This window comes from Molothrus ater, chromosome 2, assembly GCF_012460135.2.
Source record: "Molothrus ater isolate BHLD 08-10-18 breed brown headed cowbird chromosome 2, BPBGC_Mater_1.1, whole genome shotgun sequence".
NCBI classification, from domain to species: domain Eukaryota; kingdom Metazoa; phylum Chordata; class Aves; order Passeriformes; family Icteridae; genus Molothrus; species Molothrus ater.
In genome coordinates, this window is record NC_050479.2 from 71394499 (window position 1) to 71418665 (window position 24167).

The window sequence follows — 24167 nt, forward strand, 5'->3', positions numbered from 1 at the left end:
TATACAAAACAGCATCAAAGGAATTTAAAACCCATGAGGTTTAAACAACAGACTATTAAATACAAATCTTGCTACCCAGAGGTGTGCAAACAATTTATTTGTGTTCAGTGCAACACTGTACAGGGGAATGGGTCTGCAGTTGTGTTTCTTTACAAGGCCAATAAACGGTTTGTCAGCTCTGGTGAGCATTTATTTTGTATCCAAAATCCTAATGTAAAAAATAATAACAGTTTTACTCTTTCTGTTTGTGGTGGAGTCCCACTCTGACAGATCAGAAATACCAGTGAACAGGTACAGATGGGAATGAAATATTCCTCTTAGTTGAAATCTGTGGGCTGCATAAAAGGATTTTTTCCCACTGCCCAAAGAGTTCCTTAGGTCAGACAATCTGAAGACATATTTTTTTTTGTTTACTAGTCCAGCTGGCACAACAGATTGCCTTGTTGAATTAGCATGTCCTAAAATAAAAAAGGATTTGATTGAATATGATGGTACAGGCAGTAGAACAAACAATGCTATAATAAAATACACTAACATACTTCTCTGTTTTATAGTGAATGGATCTGAGACACAGAGAGGCCTTCATGACTTCTGGAGCTTTTTGCATTAGGTATTTTTATACGAATCTCAGTAAGAAGCAAATCAGCATATGTGTTGCCAAATTAAAACAGAAAGCTATCAACAAATTAACATCTTTTACACAGAACTCACACAAATACCACATTTTTCTATCTTGTGTTATTGCAAGAACAAAATTGCATAGACCATTTGCTGGCACTTTCTGAATTTTCCAAATAATGCTTTGTCTTACAAATAATTCAAGTAGTTCCCTCGATTTCATTTCACCCAGTAAGTGTTTACATGTAGTGAGAGGAAAAACCCATGGATCTCAAAAATATGAACAACGACATAATCATCTGACTGAATAACAGTTCAGCAAGGAAACATATTTGTTTTATTTTTTATACTCTCTGTAAGGCTGTTTTCCAAGTGTTTCTGACAAAACATGTAATTTGATTCAGGTCATTCTTCTGAAGTGGAAATGTCATTTGTGCTCTTCTTCCCCTTACACCCTGTATTCCAGAACTGTAGATGTAGATTTGTTTCCTAAATCGTAAGTACTTTGTTTCTAAAATGCTGAAAAATATGCTTTCAGTAATGCTCTTTAGGAGTAATACAAAACCCAGATGCCCAAGGAGGTGTGTGGCCTTTTGGGTGCCTCACTGGCAGACTCGGCTGTATTCCTGGCAAGTGGAGCCCATGCCGGCCACTGACAAGTAGAGCTTTCCATCTGGACACACACAGATTTCATAGAGCCCCTGAGAAATCCCAGATCCACCCCTTGTACCCTCAGGCAGCTTGGGCAGACGCACGGTTTCAGCATCCAGCAAAAGCTGTGTGGGAAAAAGCAGGAGAAACGAGGTTATTAGAGATGGTAAAGCAATAATGAGACAAGTTGAATTTGGCTAGGCAGAGGCTTAAGAACTGCCTTTTACACAGGACTTGTTATATACAAAGTTTCTCTGAGCCCTAGGCTCTTGGCAGACATAAACAAAGGACAGGAATAAGCTGGTGCCCACCCTCTTCTTAGCAGAGAACTCATGAAGTTCAGCAAGGCCGAGTGCAATGTCCTGCACCTGTGTTGGAGCAATCCCCAAAATGGATACAAGCAGGGTGATAAATGGATTGAGAGAAGCCCTGAGGAGAAAGATGTGGGGGTACTGACAAATGAAAACCTATGTATGAGCCAGCAATGTGCGCTTGCAGCCCAGAAAATCAATCATATCCCAGGCTGCAACAGGAGCAGCATGGGCAGGGGCAAGGGAAGGAATTCTGCCCATGCAGCTCTGCTCCAGTGAGAGCTCACCTGCAGTGCTGCATTAGCTCTGGGGCCCCCAAAATAAGAAAGACACTGGTCTGTGGAAGTGAGTTAAGAGGGGGGACACGAAGATGCTCAGAGGGATGGAGCACCTCTCCTATGAGGAAAGGCTGAGAGAACTGGAGCATGGAGAAGAGAAGGCTCTGGGGAGACCTCATTGCAGCCTTCCAGTAGTTAAAGAGGGCCTACAAGAAAGCTGGGGAGGGACCCTTTATGAGGCATACTGGAATGTTTTAAACTGAAAGAAACTATCATTTAGATTAGATATAAAAAAGAACTTCTTTCAGTGGTGAGGCACAGAACAGGTTGCCCAGAGAAATTGTGGATGACCCATGCCTGGAAGTGTTCAAGGCCAGATTGGATTGAGCTCTGAGCAGCCTAGTCTATTTGAAGGTGTCCCTGGCCATGGCAGGGGAAATTGGACCTGGATGATGTTTAAGGTCCCTTCCAGCACCATTCACTCCATGATTCTAAGGTAAGTGACAGGGTCCATGCCTGTGCACAGAAGAGCAGGACACAAGCACTGCTGCTGGACCCAGGTCTATCCTGGCCTGAGAGCTGAGGCCTCACCATGGAGCCAGCTGGTTATGGATGGATGTGGGTTGGTCTGTAGTTCCTCTGTGGAAGAACTGGCACAGTACAGCCTTGCAGAGGGGATAAATAGGCTGCCTGCTGTTAATGATGTCTGCAGAGCTTCACTCCTTAATTTTGCTACTCTGGGGCTGCGTCTGCTTCTGAGCCAAGGTTCCCCACTGGGGTGCCTGGGAATCACTGTGCTAGTAGGGAGCTAAGCAGTATCCAAGTTTCATTAGAAAGCATCTCTCTAAGCTAATACAACATTATGTCTGTTGGTAGTATTATTTGCATAAATAAAACTTTTATTATTGGCACTAATAATTTTAATATCCTGCTACCTAAAACCTGAGGAATTAAATTAACAGAACTTGAAAAAAAAGACTTGAAGTTACAGTCACACAGAAGATCAACCACAGTTATGGAAAAGAAGGGCTTGTACTCACCACGCCATCACTGCTGTGTAGTTTGATATCCATCTGGGAAAGCGCTTCAATATTCCCAGCTTGTGCTTTAATATTAATTCCTCGTGGTGCGTCCATGCTCAGAGATCGAGTTGGTGATTCCAGCCTAAAAGTAGGAGCAGAAAATTGGACAGTAGCACCATCTCATACATTCCTTTATTTTAGAAAAATAAGTAAACATTGAACAAGCTCTTGCAGGCTCTGAAGTCATACAAAAGATGCATTTTTCCTTTCCTTCAGGCAGACTTGATTAAGGAGGCAGCTATTTTGAAAACCAACAAAGGATCCCAAATGAAAAATACAGATTAATTCATAATGCAAATGCAAGGTATTATTTCATACATAACTGCAGATTATTTCAGTATAATAGTAACCTAATCTATTAACCTGAAACACAGTTTTACATTAGTTTCAAATTTTTTTCATTTTTGACATAATAAGACATTGAAATAAATACAATTAATACATTCTGGAACTTTTTAAAATCAACGAGATTTCTGACACTGCAATTAGCTAGAGTGAGATGTCACTATTTGTGTGTGTGTGTGTTGTTTAACTAGATGACATCTGAAACTTAAAAACTGTTAATTTAATTTAACTGTTAATATAAAAATTATACAGTATAACAAACAGGGAGTTGCAAACTCTGCAGTGCCACAAGATGGCAGGAAGGCACTGTATTATCTGAGTAATCACCTTGTCGGATCAGCTGTGCAGGAATAATGATTTTAGTTTTCAAAGAGATAAGGCTTTGTTTCTTCACAATTTTGGTATCATTTCCATGCTAAGTAGAAGTACTAACTAAAAATCATGACAAGGAAAGAAAAACCCAATCCTAGCAAAAAGCTAGTGATTATGTTGCTTCTTTTGACCATTACCTAAAACTGCTTCATCTGGAGGCACTGCAGGATCAGAATTGATACCTATTAAATTTTACTTATGAATATTCACTCACCTTTCCTGAAGACACCAGCCAATACTAAACAGGTGAATATGAAGGCTAGAGAAAGTGAGACAGCAGTGGTCCCTGTTTACATGTGCTTTCCTATTCTCTGGACACATACCAAAGAATGTGGGCTGCATCCACACTGCAGAACAGACACACTAGTTCCCAAGCTACTGCGTTTTCTAGAAATGCAGAGGGGTGTGTGTGTTTGTGCATGCACTCCCAGCAGATGTTGTCCTGGCTCCACAGGTGCTCCACAGCTGCAGACTGGGCGAGTGGAAGCTGTGCCCAAGTAGGTCCTTTACTGGGAATGCATTGTGTAGTGAGTCCAGACTCTGACTGCAAATTATTGGCAGGAATAAGCTGTCTAATTTACTGAGACTAAAGTCTTCATTTTCTTTTTGTTTTCCTGTTACTTCATTAAAACCAGAATGTAAAAGAAGACAGTTTGTGCTTGTGTGAAAGTTCAGTTGTATTTTTGAGTTCTGAAGAAGCTAAATCCAGCTGATAACTTAAAACCTAAATCCATGATATCTAAGCACAGTCACTGAAACTTCATTTTTTATCCTCAAATCTGAAAATAGCTCAAGCAATATTGGCTTATCACTGCTGGCCAGAGTTAGCAGAAGATTCTATCTTCTCTGATCTTGAAAGGTCCCTTCCAACCTAAACCATTCAACAACTTTACATTTCTATGATCTGCCTCTCCCTGACACCTCCTAGCTTCATCACCTTCAATTAGTTTAAACTCCAGACTGATAAATAAATAAAATACTAACAATGGGTAAATGCATCATGGCCCCATATTGAGACCATATCCACAAAACAATTTAATGCCTCACCCCATGAACCTGAGATAGCACAAACTTCAGGCCTGATTATGCTGTGTACCAGGTAATGAGAATGAGTTCTGAATCAGACAACCAATATAGTATTAGTAATCTTTATTATGCAGTGTTTGGAATCTAACAACTTTGGTATGAATTTTTGCTTTAGATCTCTAAATTTATACCTCTATGAAATAGAAAATCAGCTCTTCCCTGAGTGATTAATGTGGGTGGTCTGCTTCATGGGAATATTTTTCAGGGTGCATTTGTATGCATAATATACTGAAAAATTAAAAAAGTTTCTATTTTCAATCTTTAAAATTTAATGTATTTTCATAAATTAGTGTCAAAGTAGTTAAATATAACTTTGTCATAGTTTGTCTAACAAAAAGCTTTAAAGTCTCAAATACCTTATGTTCTTTTGCAATGCATTTCACCTACATAAGCAAACTATACGTAGGCATAATTTTTTATTTTTAAACTCCATTAAATATCACAAGACAGCAGACTGGGACAAACTTCTGAGAGTATATCAGACCTGGACTTTAAAAAGCAATCAAACACAAGAGAAATATTTCTTACTTTCTACAAAAATTAATGCTGGCACGAAGCCTACAGACTTCGGAAGCACTTAGATTTATGATATGACATACACATAATTTAAATTACATGGCAGGATTACATTTGCTATATTAATCACAAACCTAAATTTCTGCTGTTTATTCAGGTCCTATTTCTAGATTAACTCAGCCTGGATTTGCCTAATTAAGCACGTCATTGAAGCTTCCTGGCAATGCAAAATGTTGTGAATCAGAGATGTGAACTGTAATATGTGAGATTCTAGCAAAGGCAAGAGTCAATAACACTAATGATGCATTTCTCTGTACAGTATTCAAAGGTTTGTGTCTAGAGTCCAGATGCACTCAAAGGGAAATGGGCACCTTTCTAGTGTAGAAACAGCCTAAGTTGAACCTTGACTTTGAATGTCCCTTCTAGCCTCCACACTGATGTGCGTCTCTCAGGTGTCCTGACAAAACAAGAATTCAGTTGTTTGCAAATGATGGAGGGTGCTTGGAGCGTAAGAGGGAAGAAATTAATTGTCTTAAGAGTTTTTGCTCACTTTATATTGTTTGAATTTTTGCATTAGAATGATGAGGGAATATATTGTTACCAGTCACTTTATATTTTTTTTTAAACTTACAGACACATGAATTACATTTAAGAGGATGAAGTGAATGATCTTTTCCATCTAGGGGAATTAATCTATGTAATGTGCTGTCCTAAATGTGACATCTGTCACAGCCTCTATCTCACTTGGGAAGATGGATTCTGTACTTATGAGTAGCTTCTAGGTACTGCAGTAGCTGCCAGGGTCAATTAGCAAGGGGTGCAGTGCAAGAGAAATTGATCTGGGCAGCACAATATTTGATGCCAAGGACCTGACAGCCCATTATGTGTGTCCTGAGGAGAACTCTGGACTAGGGGCTGCCAACTGGATGCCCAGAAAGGTTAGAGCACATCAGGTGTTCTCCATGAGATCACAGCGTTCAGAATAGTTTAACACAAATGTCACCCTGTCTATGTCCCCCAAACCGTTCCACAATGAAAATCAAGATGTGGAGAACTAACAGGCCATGGGGAGATTTCTCTCCCAAGCATGTTTCTAATTTGAATTTAGACACTCAAGTACACATACCCACAGATTGTAAGGCAAAGCAAGCCACACTCGGGCCCACTTGCAGAATAGTTACTTTGCCTTCACCCTGATCCCTGCAGCCTGAGAAACTGCACCATGTCAGCTTCTGAAAGCCAGGGAAGGGTGAGAGAATAGGTGGTCCTTGGTAATATTTTACAGCTGTCATTTGCTGTTTATTGGTTCTCCACAGTCCACTGCAATTGATTACAGCAAAGATAATATTTACTTGTTGGTAAGAGTTCCAGGAGTCAACTATACTGTCATGTCTGGCAGCCAAAGAAATTTGGTGCTGAGATGTGCTAAATAATTCATGAAGGTCTGTGTGAAAAAATATTCTGAGGGAACCTCGACAGCATCCAGGCTCTGGATCTGAAACCATCCCAACAACTAAAAGGCTTGGAGAGTTCCCTTTTCCTATAAGCATGTTGCTAACTTGTGGAGATGTCAGATCACCTGAAATTGCTCAGTTGGCTGTTAGGGAGGATGTGAGGGCAGGGACAGCCTGCAGCAGTTCTGGTAAAGAAGCAGGTGACACTGCCTGTGCATGCTGCAGGAATATTGATCTCTTTTTTCATCCTGGTCTGGCAGGAGTCAGAAGGATGCCTTACAGATCTTTAAAGTACCACAAGGTATTAGAAAGCTAGTTCTAGCACTGAAGAAAGAGTACCACAAGTTTCCTACTGCACTTTGGGGTTGCTTGACCTCTAAAAGCAGGACTGAGGAATCAGCTTGCTCTTGGGTAATTGTTTATTCTTTCCTTCTGACCCCTTTTTGACCTTTCCAGCTCAGGAGTCATCATCTCTCCTGAATTCAATGGGAAGAGAATTCAGTGGTATGACCTTAGACAGAAGTTGCCCATCTGTATGCATTCTTCCCAGCACCTGTCTAAGGAAGATCAGGATTACTGTAACTGGACTGAACAGGTCCGGGATCAACACTAGCTCTAATTTTGTAGTTAACTCAACAATTGTGCATCCCTGGAAGTGTCCAAGGTCAGGTTACACAGGGCCTTGAGCAACATGGTCTAGTGGAAGGTGTACCTACTCATGACAGGGGGCTGGAAATAGATGACTTTTAAGGACCCTTGTAACCCAAACCATTCTATGATTCTATAATCAAAACATCTTACATCATCAGGTAAGCAAGAGACCCTCATATACCTTTGGTGTACAAAAAGAAATCCTGCCATGAACACCGGCCCCAGAATTCAATTGACTTTGTAAAGGTTTAAGGGAAACAGAAATTAAATTATGATGATTAAACAATAAATAACTATAGTATTTTTTTTATTAAAAAATGACTAGAGGTCATGGAGCAAAGGATGAATAGAAAAGGCAAGAAATGAAGAGGAAAAAAAAAAAACCCACGAGGGAAAGAGGGGAAAAAGGAGAATCTTTAACCTGTCAAGGAACTACTGTTTTGAAAGGCAAAAAAGCAACCTAGAGGATTCTGTGGGCTTAATTGGCCTTGGTTCTCTGTAGATGTCTGCTTTGATCCCTGCTTTTTGAATGTACATTAACCTTTAAAAGGCAATAGGAGTATATTGACTTTTTGATTAGTCTGAAAGCAGTCCAATTCCCCAGCCATGCAGCTAGACATTGTAAGAGAGTAAACCACAGGCAGAGCATGCACTAGTCACACAGAAAAAAGAGATTGTCAGCATTTATTTATGGTGCAGTACACGCAATTTCAAACCATATCCTTTCTTTATGAGGAATCTGGATTCCTGTTGACATGAGCTGAGCAAAACTGGGCTGGAGCTCCAGAGGTGGAGAGTGAGCAGCAGGCATGGAGTAATGACTACTGCCAATCCCCACCCATATTCACTTATCTCCCAGCAGCTTGCTGTTTTGACGTCAGGTGAGTGGGGATGGAAATCAGGATGTTGCAAGAACATGATTACCCAAACTTGAGCATCTTGGTGTTCTGCCTTGTGGTTTTGGCTGCTTGCCAGATGGTCCAAAGGCAAAGAAGGACAAAACAACATGACTGAGATCTCAGTCTCGTTATAAGCCTCATTTCTGTATTTTGTAAAAGCATTTTCTTTGGAACAGCTCCTAAAATTACATCTCCTTGCAAGAGGAAAAATGAGTTTCACAGCATATTGCATCAACTGTGTCTATCTTGAGGACACGGAAGTATCAGTATTCAACAGTAAACTGTGATAGCTCTTACTGAATGTCAAAGAATAGAAAATACTAATGACTCATTAAATCTTCTTCCCCGGTAAGTTTCTGTGTAATGAAAATATAGCGGTTACTTAGTCAAGCTTTAGCACAAAATTCTGATTTGACATAACTTCTATAAATCTTTCAAATGCTGACTGATTTTTTTTTCTAAAATGTCCCATTTTGCATCACACCTATTGAATTCCTTCATTAAGAGGTGGAATAATCACTTCCCACCTGGATGGTATTGTCTTCCATATTGCCTTCATTCAATTTGGTATTCTAAGTCTGAACTTCACTGACTTAAACTAAATTAAACATAATGAGAAAAATTGACTGAAAAACTGCATCCATTTTTCCTTGTCAAGCCCATTAGTTGGTCAATGGTTATAATCTATCTCCCAATTTTTGTAGCATAGTTCAAAAAAATCATTTTCCAAGGACTACTGCCTCTGGGACTTGCCTGAACTAGGACACATATTCTGTTTTAGTAAGACCAGTGTCAATATCTACATCTCCTATATACTGAACACTAAGTTAATTTATTATTTATACCACAATAAAATGTAATAGTCAAACCAGTATATTTTTAATGAATCAAAATTTAACAGCAATTATCTCAAAATTTAAAGTAAGGAACATTTAATAATTTTCTATCAAGTGAATCTGGCTCTTCCATTGCAGAAAAACCTACAGGAAAACTTAAGAGTAGCATGAGATACAGATTAATATTAAAACTGTGCTTTCAACTTAACCATGCCAAAACTATTAACTCAAATAAAGGTTTTGTGCCTGTAATAAAAAAAAATCACCAGTCTCCTGTGAAAATAGAGAAAAGTTGTCTGATAACACTGTAAGAAAACACATAGGGTACAAGTGAATTCAGAGATACATACTATGAAAACATCTGTTTAGAGGCAAGTGTACATGCACAGGAACTCCATTAGAGAAAAATTATTCAGTTGGAATATAAGCAGCTGTTCATAAAGCACCTAATTTTTCCAGGAATTCTGAAGTTTTAAAAAAAAAGTCTTCAGTGATCCCATATTGTAACTTAAAGACTATAAAATGATAGAACAACCTGTTCTAAATTTGATTTAAAAAGTAACCTGTTTTTTTTGGTTTTTCTGTTTATTGCTTAAATGCATTAATGAAAATGTCATTTTGGAAGGTCCATCATTTTGCCTCCAATCACTTGGGGATGGCTCAAAATGTGCTGTGCTTTGCTGGCAGCTTGTAACACCTCTGACCACTGAAAGTAGACAGAAATGTCTATTTTCTGAAACATCCCAAATACTTTCATAACAGCAGAAGTACCCTGAAATAACTACAAAATGCTGTAGTAGGCTCTGCTTTTCTTGGTAATCTTCTTTCTCTGGACAATCACATCCATGCACAAAGACAGTCATGAAACACAAGTCATTACTAATTGCAGTTCAGGCCTTCTGTATGGCATGTATAATACTGCTGCAGGATCCATTCTTTTCATGTATATTAGACTCTCCTCCCAGAAGCCTCTCTTGGTAAGGCCTAGGAGCACTTCATTACTCAACCATTTCAGGGCTGAGCTCTCATATCTGGAGGTTAAAAAAACCTCACTGAACCACTTTCATATTTCCCTTCCTCCTAACTCTTGGGAAGGAGTTTTCGTCATACACAACACAGCTGGGCTTACTGAGCTTGGCTGGGGTGAAGGGGAGTCACTGTGAAATTACAAAATCATGTAATGGAGAAACAATGAAATCAGATCACAAATACTCATTAAGCTCAAATAAGCAACCTATAGGGAATGCTAAAACAATCTAAAGCTAAAACAATCTTGTAATGACCTTTTGGAATATTGAGCAATGGCAGTAATGGATCTTAGACTCTTTATGCTTTTTACATTAAGACAATCATTGTGAGAAAATAAAATCACAATTAATCAGATTCTATGGTAAGTTTAATTTTCTGTAGATAAATTAATCCATTTATCCTTATTTATGCCTATATTTAAATAATTTTATCCATGGACTTAATATAAGCTTATAGCGCCAAGATCTTGGATTTGGAGGCAAGTCTGTTATGTGCCCCAGTGCTGCATCAGGGTGTCTATTTTTTACCTATTCCAACATCAGAGAAACCAACCTGGACTGTGTTCCTCTAATGATGTATGTGCTAAGGACTCCATGACAGAAAAGCACTAACAATAAAAGGCTTTCTCATTCTATTGTGTTTCAGACTGTGGGCAATCTGATGACCTCAGATTAGAAGAAAAGAGAGATTGTGCTATTTTTTCTGATACATATTTGAATAATCATAAGCTTTAAGAAATAAGTCAGTTAAAGGAGGACATTGGAGATGAGTGTGCAGTGTAGGATAGAAAACCAGAAAAATGTTCAAAACAAGAATTACAGGAGCCAAGGGAAGAACTGTAGGAGATAATAAATATAAATGTAGATACACGGGGTGCACAGTTATCAAGACTGGTATAAAAAAGAAATCTGAATTTCATGCAGAAGATATAGAGAAGGTTTTGAAGGAAGAAGATATTCAGAAACTTGATAGCAAGGAGAACACTTAGACTATTTGAAATTCTCCAAGTTTTTAGTGAGTATAAGACAACCATGGATTTTACCAACTAAGAAAAGATACTTCTTTTAGGTAAATATGATGTTGTCATGACTTTCCTGAAAAGAAAAAGTCATAGCATTCCAAGCTAATGATTAGCTTGGAAGGACTCATTACCTCATGCCTGATATCAAACAAGAACCAGTAATTGACAGCCATTTCCTAGTCACATGGTTATATAAACCATGATTAGCAATTTAGATGAATTTATGAAATACTAGGTTCCAAGTGGAAAGCCTTTATTCTGCAACTTGAAACATTTCCCAGCGCAGTGCCTGATTTCTTATGATGAATTTTCATTTCCTCAGCCATTAACCAAATATGGTGTAGTTGTCAAGTGTACAATTCCTAAAGAAATGCCATTGATCCCCCATTCCTCCAAAATTAACAGAAAGAAAGAAGTAGTGCTAGAGCATAAATAATCTGTTCTCTTTTAGATATCTCTGTAAAATGCCCTCACAATACCTGTTGCCTTCCACCAAAAGTGATGAGATGCAGTACACATATCTTCACCTAGATGTCCAAATAAATTTAATCAACTCCACCTGAACACCTACCCAAACAGTTGTAAACCCCTGAGGCCATGCTCCAGGAATATTAGTTTCTGTGTGGGTGGCTTGTGGGAGGATCCCTTTCCACTTCAGTGGATGAATGAATGAATGATTTTGCTTGCAGAGAGAGGAGTATTCTAAACCTGGATGGACATCTGAGATGCATCTGCTTATTCTGGGAACACAGAGGTCCTCTAGCTTTGGACTCAGTTGCATGAATGCAGCCTAAATATGTAAGAGATGAATGGTAACCAGGAGTGTGTGCTGAACCATCAGTTAAATCACATGCATGAACAATGAAGAAACAATTTAGAATCAGCAAAAATGTTAGGCAAATGCAGATGAAGGGGTTTTTGTAGGTTTTTGTATGTGTTCACTTTTTAGTGCTACTCCATATGCAGGAAGCACAGTTGATTTTTAAATAAATAAATCTACTGGGCTTTTTTAAGCTCATTTTGACTTATGCTAAAAATGATCGAGGATAATGATCAAGGGCAGAAGAAGCCCTGCATTCTTTTGGGGTACCATTCTTAAATATTGGGAGTATCTGCTGCTCTTGAACGTGTCAGCTGGTGTTTTATTCAGCATTTTTTTCTTTAATTTAAATAAAAAAATTCTTAGCATAGTTTTATTTCTTGAAATAAAACACGTTCCAAGTTACTTGTGTATTTATGTTGTAAATCTGAAATGCGTGGCAGCAGATGATTCCAGTAAAGCTCAGTTATGAGATTCTGGATTCAAGGGAATTGTTCAGCATAAGTACAGCAGGCACTAACACTATTTACGGCTTAGGGGGGATCTCTGTGCACAAGCACAATTACAAAGCCAGATTTGAATAACAGATGTTTCCAGCTCCCAAGGTTTTGGTTAACAGAATTTTTTTTTTTTAATGTAAGCCACATAAAAGAAGTGCTCAAAGTTCTAGGACAAATGCATTTACCTGTTCTCTTAAAAAAGGAATAAAACAGTTCCCAGTTTTAATGGCACTTTGAAAAGGCTCTAAAAGCAATTTTAAACAACATTTATAACGTATTCCAAAACACAGCAGATATGATTATCGCCGTGTACTTATTTGTTTATTAGTTCCCCATCCATTTTAAATATTGAGGTGTTTTTTCCTGTTTGCCTACTGTCACTCAATGCAGAGTTGCTAAAGGAATGAAGACTAAAGATAAGACTAAGACATGATTAAAATAGAAGCCTCTTTCAAGACTGACAGTTGTGATGAAGAGTGGTAAGAGCTAATTCAAAAGAGGTCTCTGTGATGACCTCAATTTTATGATGTGCTGACTCTCCAGGTAATTAAAAATGACCAAGGCCCCAGTGAATGTGATTAAATCTGTCACATAACAGATGTTTCCAGCATAGCTATCTTTTTCAAATTACTTTAATAATATTATAAAATAACGTCTTGTATTATAAAATTTTAATCTCATATAATAACAGCACTTGCATCATTGTTGTAAAAAATGGGGTTAGCACTTTCCTTATGAGTAGTTTCATAAAACTACCTTCCAGGCTGAAATTTGCCATGCCTTTCTTTTATACGTATCTCAAGCAATTTTTTATTTAATATGCTGAAACACAGCAATATTTCAAGTAACTGGAGTTCTTCAGTAAATGCTGTTTATAGTGTCCACATGTTCTCCACAAAAACAAACACTCAAGTGAAGAGGCTTCGCTGAAAAGCAGGTCATACCCTTTCTTTCTTGTGATTGTTAGTACAGTGGCTGACTGTGCCACACTGTCATCAGATTCCTCACAACTGAAGTATCACAACTGTGCACACAGTCCAAGGGAGAGGGGAAAGAGTGAGAAGTGATGGTGTACATATGCAATGCATCTTGGAAAAGCTACTCTTAGCAGGAAATGCTCCCTTTTCTTTTCCCAATGTTTCCCACACCCACCTCCTTATGGTGGGTGTCTCCTGTTTCCTGCCTCCTCCTCAGTTCTCTTGATATATGTGCAGAAATGTATGTAGGTGAAAGATAATGTAAGGCATGATCTGCTCAACTCAGTATTACAGCTTGGATCAGTGACAGCACAATCAGGCTTACAAACAGGGCTCCAGGTGGTCACCTGCAAGGTGGTGTCTAAAACTGTGACAATCACTAACAAAGTTTTCACAGTGGCTTGCGCTCTGGTGGAATATGCTGTAATTACTGGTGACAAGTTCACTGTAGGAAACTCACTGAGCAGTCTGACATTGTCAGGGACCCAGTTCAACAGGTGCAGTAATCATCATAGCTTTGCTATTTGTGCTACTGACACAAGCAGCCATGGAAAATACTTAAATGGCTGCCCCATGTTTCTGTTTCTACAGCAGAAACAACTTTTATTGGTTTTAATGTGTTGAGTGACATCTCTGAAAAACTGAGGCTTTAGGAAAGACATCAGTCATGTGACTGGAGGAAGTGAAAGTAATTTATGACAGTGCTTGCAAAATTCTTTTCACTAACATTTACAGGTAAAATCACTGCTTACAAGACAACCAGATGTGATGCAATACACAAGAATTTGCTAAAAGAGTTTTTTTAAAATACCCAAGTCAGAAATGCTTCTGAAAAGATGATCAACATGATGCCCTGTACTATCCAATCCTTCTAAATGACACTTTTTTACACACTTGAGTCCATCAGATGAATGGAAATAAATTCTTTAAAGCTTCCAAAATACATATTTTATGGTATTCTTAGTTAACCTGATTACGAAAAGTATATGAATGCAAATTTATATCCATCAAATTAAGGCCAGGGCTCATAAAATCACACTGCAGTAGAAATATCTCACTAGTCAGGGAGTAGAGGTGCCTTGCAACACTGAATCATAACCATATTCCTACTTTCTATTATGTAATTCATTCTCTTCTGACTGACTGGGCTTTTGATTTTCATAATGAATGCAAATCAAAATGACTTTACGTCAATTGGTTAGATGGTATTTTTAAGCAATTAGCATGCAAGCATTAGTATAACAAATATGATTAAACAATTATTTGGCAAATGCTTTTCCCCTGGTTGCCTCCTATACATTTCTCTACATTTCCTTCATAATTCTTACTCATACAGCCATAAAACTTGACAAATTCAGTTTCCAGCTTTCCCTCCTATTACATAGTTTAACCATAGCAAATACTTCAAGTGCAAAAGGAAAAAATAATATCAATGGGGACTGGAAAGGATAAAAATAAGACTTCAGAAAGAATCTGAGAGAAGTAGAAACTGTAAGTACATCAGTAGTTATTGGATGCCACAGAACAGATGTAAAATTAAAGGGTGTATGTCAATTATGAATATATAGACAGGGAAAAGTCTACTATTAGTACAGTAATCTAGCCTAACCAGATACCTAGAAACCATACAATTGTCCTTCAAATTATCAATATTCTGTAACATGTCAGTCACATATCTGTATCTATATATATTTATGCTTTTAAGTGTTGGGACAGATATTTCAGTTAAATATAAAACAATGCTTCCTTAGTTACACATTTAAAGTTTTATTTAATACCAATATTAAACATTTGTTTAGAATACATCAGTTTCCCTGGGGAATATTGAAATATTTTCAGTATATACCCATAAACCATTAAATATACCCATATTCTGGTAACATATATCTCTCTCTATAAATTTATAATCATACTCTGCAAAAGTTGACTCTCTGGAACAGTGATATCATTCCTGCTATAGAGCTTCCCAAAATCAAGAATAGTGGAATGATGTGGATCATTCTGAACTTGGACGTAAACCCTCAGTTAAAAGACAGTCTGAATACCACAGGCTGAGTGTACTAAAAGTGATTTCCCACAAGATTTGTGCTCAGAAGGCACAGTTGTTGGCAGTCAGACAGCCATACACAGCAAATATGAGAACAAAGATAGTACTAATTTGTAAGCGTTATATTCATTATTCATAGTATACAGTTAGTTGATAAACGGAAAAATGCCATATTTGTAAGCACATTTTTTTAAGTTTGGGAAATGCAAATGCTCAGCTCAGAAACATTGTTTGAGATTTAAAGAGTTTTGTTGATCCACTGTTTTCCCTTAGAAAACCACAAGCCATGTAGACCACAAGAAACAAACGGAAAAAAAATGACAAAACTATGTATGAACTCCATGTTATTCAAGGATACAAAAATTTAGGAGGAATACAGGAATAGGCTAAATAATATTCTAAGCTGTTTTAAGTTATCAGAAAAATATGTTAGCATCAGACTGGAAAAATGTCTAAAATTAGACGCCAGTTTTCACAGAGAATATTATTTGATAACAGGGGATATAAAGAGGTATGTGTGCTGGCATGAAACTCGGGATAATATCAGAGGAGGCTATTTCCAGTGCTTAACATGGAACCTGGGGAAAAGATGGCTTTTAGGGAAGTCTCTGTCTACAGCATCTACTTCCAGTAGTTGCTGTTACAGATTTTTGACCTACGTTTTAGGTCACAAGGTATGTGTCTGAACATGAGCTTTCCTAATTCTGTTTAAATTCAGGTTTTTCTGGGAAGGAAGACGTTAAATCTCTGTTTTCCATTAAATCTTTGCTGTGATCCAGTTCCAGGTGTCAGCTAAATAAATTCTTAGGAAGCACCAGGAGACCTGACTGAGGCAAGGTGCCAAATACATACCAAAGTCCAAGGCCTCACAAAGAGCCATGGAAAAGGCTAAAAAATAGCTTGGCAGGAATAAAGAGCTGGATCATAGCAATCACTGACATATTTCTGTTCTCACTATGACAATTGGCTGTTTTCAACCAGGTGCCTCCTCAATGGTATTTGTCAGGGAAGGATATTTCCTGGATATATCCAAACCTCCCTGGTGACTCTCAACACGTCTTTGAGATGTCTGTTGGATGCTTCTTACATGCAAGGCCCCGTTTTTAGGTGTCCAGCTGGTCCTAAAGTCTTAACAAATTTTGTAAATGAAAACCGTGGATCTTACTTAGATATAGGAAGTCCATTAAAGGAATTAAAAGTAGGCAATGCTATTTTAAACTTAGGAAAGCTACAATCTTGAAATGTAGGTTTTGTTGTTTTAATTCTTCCTACTAGTTGGAAGTAAGTGCGAGCACATCTCTTTTTCTTTATGAGTGAGTCAAAAATTCTATCTTTTAGACTGAAAAGGACTCTATAATTTTCCTTCAATTTGCAAATGAAAAGACAGTCACTGACCACAGTATAATTGCACTGCTCTATCTCAATAAGTTAGCTATAAAAAGACACGTTTGTTCTAACACACACATCTCTTTGTTTCCAAAAAAGCAGTCTATCTTGAAATTCGGCATTTGGACAAGAAAGCCAGCAGAATGTGTAATTCAGAGGCCATTTGTGTCAGCTTTGTTTGAAATCCTACTCTAAATCTGAATGACAGAGAAAGAATGTGGCCCCCATTCATATGACACGAGCTGAAAAATTACGAGCATTAACAGCTTTCCAGTCATCTCCTTGAAACCTGCAACTCCATTTGTAGTGGATAGGGTTTCTCAAAACACTATTCCCCACATCTAATGCTTCAGACCATGGCATTTTGTAACACATTCATCCAGCATATCACATTCACATGGCATAGCACAACCGCTGAAGGAAAACAAAGGAAAAATAGCAGAAGATTAATAGATGGTGAAAGTGTGGAGATAAGGCTGAGGTAAGCAAATATATTATATTAACTATAACTCTGTGCTCACTACGCTAATCTGGAAAGGAAGCATCTTCAAATCTGAAATAGGAAAGTCATACCTAAAATTGCATTTTAAATGTTCATATTGAAGTACTTTTCAGTGGGTAGGTACCTGTATTTAACTGTGTGGAATGAAACAGAGTATTTGTGACGCATTATATAAATTTTTTTGGTAAATTTGTCTGAACTCCTTCACAACAGAATGCATGAATTTTGCTTATGCTGACATTTAAGGTTACCCTTGAAAGTAACCTTTTTCCAGCTTGACAAAATGGTCTTCTCTGCCTACATCTTCATTTACCATCTGCACTGCAGACCAGTACATTTCCTTCTTAAACCTTCCCAGAATCCCTTCATGAAAAAATGAAATCATTGCCATCTCTGCTTTCAAACTTGACACTGATTATGAAAGAAAAAGAAAATAAATTAAAGGATTGAGGTATTCTGAACTTCTCTGGGTAAAGGCCTACCAGGAGAGGAGAGAAAAGAGGGATATTTTACAAGGGCATGTAGTGATAGAGCAAGGAGGAAAGATTTAGATTAGATACTGGGAAAAAATTCTTTGCTGTGAGGATAATAGGGCACTGGAATAGGATGCCCAGAGAAGCTATGGATGGTGGAGGTGTCCAAGGCCAGGCTGGGTGGGACTCTGAGCAACTTGGTCTGGTGGGAGGTGCCCATGGCAGGAAGGGTTGGACCTTGATGATCTTTAAGGTCCCTTCCAGCTCGAGCTATTCTATGCTGGCACAAGTGCGTAGTGCATGCACTGCACAGCCTAATGCCCACAAAATCAGTTTTCTTAGGGTTAAGCTAACTCAGTTTCTAGCACAGGTGTTTAGCATCTCTGGATTCATGTCAAATACAGTCACAAGTGTGTCAGTGGCCATGTTGCTAGTTCCCTGACATCACAATAATTACTAGCAAACTTCTGTTAATTCTGGAGAAGTCTGTACTTCCCCCTACTTTAACTTAATCAAAGACAGAACTGAGTGGGATTTTATGTATTACATTTGAGCTCTGCTAACAAATAGCAGCATTCCAGATCAAAATAGTTGTTTATAGTTGACATGGTAAGAAACACTAAAGAGGTAAGCTGTGAGGTAAATTCATTCATGGAGGAGAACTTTAGGAACACTTTGAATTAAGCTCAGTGTTTTCCTTCCTACTGTTATCCTATTTGAAAAAGAGGCAGAAAAATTATACTAACAATAGTTGTATATAGTCAGGAACATTGCAACTGTTGTTAAACAAAAGTGCAAATAAGAACTTATAATGTAACAGTTTATAACTGATGTAGAATAAAACTATATTAACCCTATTAAAATATTAATTGATTTTGAATTTGAAGCAAGGTAACAACCATGGAAAATAATACATACATATCCAATCAAAATTTGCAGAGAGCTTCTTGATTTTGCAATTAAGAAATTTGATTTCCTACTTCACTGAAGTTGAGATAATCACGGAAAATGTCAAATTTACAACATAATGAATCCACTTCCTACAAAACCAGACAATGTACGCTTAAAATGCAGAATATTGGTCAAAGTCTCTCACATCCAAATTCTACCGTAAGAGAAGAAACACATTTTTGAAAGTGGACATCAATATGTTAAAAATTATGCCTTGAAATCATACTGTCTTCAAATGCAAGCACAAGATAAAGTAAATCTTAAATATAAATGAGATAATCAAAATAATTATCTTAACAGTCTCTCTCTCATTTGTCGTTCTCAATTTGAAAATTCAATCAACAAGATACAGACAGTGTTTTTGAAAGCTTTCATCAGCCTCCACTACTCTCTAGTAGTTATCCCTATTAGAGAGGAAAACTAAAAAGAGAAATTATGACAAAGAAGTAGCAAACTGCCAAGGTATGAAAGGACAGAAATACAACTGTTAAAGACATCCTCTTTCATTTCTAACCTTTCTTTGAACTGGCATATAAATGAAAGATAACATGTTCATGAAGAGAATATAATTTGACTTTATTACCTCATCATAACCAGCACATTATAAACTAATTTGGGATACTCAAAATTAAATAGAATAATGCACAAAAAAAGCCTATCCTTGAATTAAGGAGCTCTGAAACATAAAAAGTACTTAAGTATGATTTTCTCAGCCCAAACTGCTTTTTAGTAATTTTTAATGGATTTTTTCTTGATTTCACTTCTTTTCCCTATTGTCTCTGAGGTTGCCCCAACCAATTTTTAATTCTCTTAATACATTAGAGCTTCATGCATTTCCAAACTTTTCTTCTTGGTCTGCTAGCTCAGATACTAGTTTTCAAAAACCTGAACCTAATTACAGGTTGATGACCTACCACAGACAAGCAACTTATATTGTAACTACGTAGAAAAAGTCATATTTCAAAGTCTTTCAAAACTGCAAAATAGAAGTTTACAGAAAATCTTTCCACAGGGGTTTTAAATATATTCGCCATCAGCAAAAACAATTCATAGTATAATTCAAAATTGCAGAACAACATATATGATTTTCCTTCAAAATAATAACTTGTCACAAAAACCAGAAAAAAAGTTATTAGCAATTCTGTGTTGAAAATCATGCATTCAAAAAATGTGAATATTTATAGCAAATAGCATTTACTTCTTAGATTTATGTATAAATTCTTACCTAAGCTGTTTAAAAGCTTCTGCTTTCACAAGTGGTGTTTCTACAGAATGTTCAAAAAGTGCCCCTTCAGGCCCTGCAAAAAAAACCAAAAGATGAAAAACATTGTAATGTAATAGCTCAAATATAACACAAAAATAGCAAGAGTGGCTTTTTTAATATGGCCATTTCGATGTTGGACATCAAGAGAACACATGTTAAGAATTAAAAGACAATTGAAATACAGCTATGTTATTACCATTGCAATATTGGTTGGACAAATACAATATAGAAGTAATGTAAATGTACAGCTTTAAATTATTAAAATAGTCTGAAGACAGATAAATTTTAAACTACTTACAGAAATAATAATAAGATTTATACAATGTAACTTTCAATACAGTTACTAGAGATAATTAAACCCATACAACATCTTTGCAAATGCTACAATCCTAAATAATCATATTTATTTTAGACTGCTCCATGCATATCACAATTTCTGTCATATAGCTTCATCAAAGATTTTCCCCTATTTACAGGCAGACTTGCTGAATATGAAATGGTGTTTCTGCAAGCAAGATGTTAATAACAATGGGATCAGATAGTTTACACCTTGATATATGTGTAGTTTCATTCCAAAGAGGAAGTAAGCGGGCACCCAGCCTCACCAGGAGCTTGCTCAGGTCTCTGTTGGACCTGAAAATCTTCCAAGGACCTCAATTTCTGCTCTCCTGAGTATTAGCATTATTTCAGTGTCACCAACCCGGTGACCACCTTCCACCTAAGCTCCACTAGGATCAGGAAATCAGCTGACGTAGGACAAAAGCCCCTCAGCAACAGTCAGCTCAAAAAAAGCAGCTGAACACCACCACCTACAGCAAGGGTGGAGCCTTTCAACTTCTGTTCCTTGGCTTTTTGAATGTACTCATCAAAAACTGGAGAGGTCTTAGGTTGAGAGATCTTCTCTGGCTTTGAGGATTCATATACCTGAGCACCCTGAGGTGAATACGTAGCAAGGCAATATATTTTAATAGTTAGGATATTAGTCAAGGTGGCTTGTCTGGCTGCTCTTTATGCCATTACCCTCTGGAAAGAATTCTGAGCTGTAGAAATCCCTGTGTTAGGGATTTGGGCTCTGTCTAGACAGAGAATGGCAATGGAGGATTAAAAGGTATGGCGTAGATGGTATAAATGTGGTATTAGATTGTATTAAATGTGGTATAAAGGGAAAAAGAGAATTAAAAATTGGTTGGGGCAACCTCAGAGAGCATGGTAAAAAGAAAAGTGAAATCAAGAAAAAACATTAAAATTAATACATTGCTGAGACAACTGATAGGAAGACTGTCTCTTCATGAGGATTGCAGGAATATTCTCAGGATGTCCTGAGAAGGCATAAAATGTGCCACTTTTTGAAAAGAGTTTTAGCTGAAATCCTGATTTCCTAGAATGAAATCTCCTTGGATGGAAGAGAAGAACACAAGAATTACTATATTAAATCACTTCACCACTTTTAGGAATCATTGATTTACTAAGCTTGAATTTAAATTTTATTTAGCTGTTGATGCTCTTATAAATTTAAATAGATTAATTTTTCTGTAAATTACAAACTGGCATGAATATAATACTGGAAAATATAAAATTTATTAATTCAAACAGAGCATTAACCTTGCTTCATTAACATTTCAGTTCACGTTCATTAACATTAAGAATATTCTGCAGCTTAAGGAATTAAAAATGTTTATCAGAAAATGCTAATTTGATACAACTAAGATATTTTGCAGGGATATACTGATACGTCAAAAGTGCAGATGTGGCACCTGGGGACAAGATTTAGTGGTAGACTTAGCAGTGTTGGGTTAATGGTTCAGCTTGGTGATCTCAAGAGTTCTTTTCCCATATAAATGATTCTATGATCCCATGATTCTATAAAGCAAGGAAGTGGTTACAGAGATAGTATCAGTTTCATGGAAATAGGGGCTAATGGAAGAAAGAGAACAGGAAACATCAGTGTTAATGTTCTGGGCACTGGCCAGATGGTGCAAAATGGAATGAAAAGGCTTATTTCTATATTCTAGAGCTGTCACCTCTAAGCACAAATAAAACCTTGACTTTAATGTGAGTAAAACTTCTTCATCAAACAGCACTAAGTTTTAACAGTATGCCACTAAAAGAAAAAAATCTCAGGGCAACCTTTTTTGGAAAATGGTCCTAAATTGATTTTCTGTCTTCATTTCCTAGTTTAACTGTGATATGACTATTACTATATTTACTATTTTTTAGGCTACTGTTTATTAAGATATTGTAATTTATTACTAAAATACACAAGAACAAGATACTAATTTTCTCCATGACAGGATTGAAGCCAGCAAGATTCATTAACACCCCACGCACCCTATCAAGCAAGGACCATTTGCCTTCTCAAAGCCTAACAGAATGTTTACTCATACCCTCAAATTGCCTCCTACTTAACTTACCTTCTGAGCAGAAGTGTTTAAATTAAACACTCACTGTCACATTGCACTTCAGCATTAGCTACGCAAACTGAAATCCTTTGCACAGAACAGTGCAAATACTCCAGATTTTTATAAAAGACAAACAAGCAGAAGGGCAAGTGGTAAACTGGAGAAAGGGTGACAGAAATATGCTTCTCCATAAAAAAACTGATGCTCTCTGCCCTGCCAGCTTTCCTTTAAGGAAAAAAAGCGTGGGTGTGGCACCTGGGATGTGATTTAGAGGTGAACATAGCAGTGTTAGGTTTATGGCGGGATGTTAGAGATCTTCTCTAACCTTTAAAATTCTATGTTTCTATGAGCCTGCCATGACGACTTTATAGAACCAGTCAATACAGTTACAAGGTGGTTTCACTGTCACCAGTGCCAGCTGAATGTACAAAACCTTCCCAGAACAAAACACAGATGTTCAGTACTGCCACAGCAACATAATAAATGCCTGCAAAATACAGGTCCTTACTGAAATAATATTGAAGAGGATGCAGTTTTTGTCCATGCTCCTTCAGGAGCAGTAATTTTCACAAAGGGCTAAACTCAGCTCCAGTTTCATATACACTGAGATGTGTCTGTGATGTAGATGTCACAGATGAGCCAAAGGCAGCGTTTCTTTGCCTCCTCCTATGTCCTTACTGTCATCTGGGACACCCTTGTGTGGCCTGCTGGCCTCCAGCTGCCACAATCACAGGAAGCATCTCCTGGAGATAAAGTGATACCATGTGGTGTCTCACACAGCCCAGGGTGTTTCACATGCAGCTGGATGCTAATGTTTGAGCATGTGAGCTCAGCCTCTATCCACTCTCCTCCAAGGGAGATGACAAGCCCCGGAGCCCTCCCCAAAGGGGAGAAGAGCATTTGGTGGGCACAAGAGCTCTGCCCGGGGCTGGTGCCGGCATCTCTCTGTGCTCCAGGGAAGTGTGACCACCCAGACCTGCCAGTGACTCGGTGGGGTATCGGAGGCACGTTCCTGGTTAAGGCTTTGCCCAGGCATTTGCTCTTCTTTGATTTGCACTGTTCTATTCTACACAGGGGCCAGAGAATGTCTGATTGAAATAGTATTAGTTGAAACATACTAATTGTAGGAAAATGACAGATGTTGGGTTGGACTATATTACTCTTAGACATTTACCTTTGTCTTGAAATATCATAAATCATACACATTTGCTCTCTGCTATATTATATTTTAGTTGAAAACTGTCAGGTTTTCTAAACATCATTACTGAGCTTTTCATCATTCACATAAATAAGGAGAAGTAAAATCAAATAGTTCGCTACACTGTACATAAAAAACTGCAAAATGTTCTTTGTGTATTTTAAGCCAAGGATTATCTGTTTTTTATGGTATGAACTTTTCAAAATTTATTTCACATTGATCTTATTCTCTATCTAAGATGTTTAAAAATAGTCTCAGTATATATTAGTGTTACTAATTTATCATTCATGCTAATAGTATCATTAAAATCACAATAATTTCTCCTTCATGCTAATAGTATCATTTAAATCACAATTTTAATAAATTAATTTGAAGCAAAGTAGGCATGAATCTCCTCTCACTTACATTAATTTTACACTGAAATAACCTCACTGACTAATGTATTTGCTTTTGAATTTTACTACAGTGTAAAAAAAAAAACCAGGCAATGTGTCTTAGTAC

General features: G+C 37.4%; 1 protein-coding gene across 7 annotated transcripts in view; it reads right to left on the minus strand.

Annotated features, from left to right (window-relative positions):
- Window positions 1-80: 80 nt before the first annotated feature.
- The window catches only part of SGCG (sarcoglycan gamma), a 103785-nt gene continuing 79698 nt past the window's right edge, over window positions 81-24167 (minus strand). For all 7 annotated transcript variants that reach the window (XM_054514060.1, XM_036404161.2, XM_036404159.2 and 4 more), the window contains 3 exons: window positions 20031-20103; window positions 2899-3022; window positions 81-1394 (listed from right to left, as the gene is read on the minus strand). In XM_054514060.1, the coding sequence (XP_054370035.1) occupies window positions 1221-1394; window positions 2899-3022; window positions 20031-20103 (371 nt within the window). In that variant the 3' untranslated portion in view covers window positions 81-1220. The remainder of the gene's footprint in view (window positions 1395-2898; window positions 3023-20030; window positions 20104-24167) is intronic.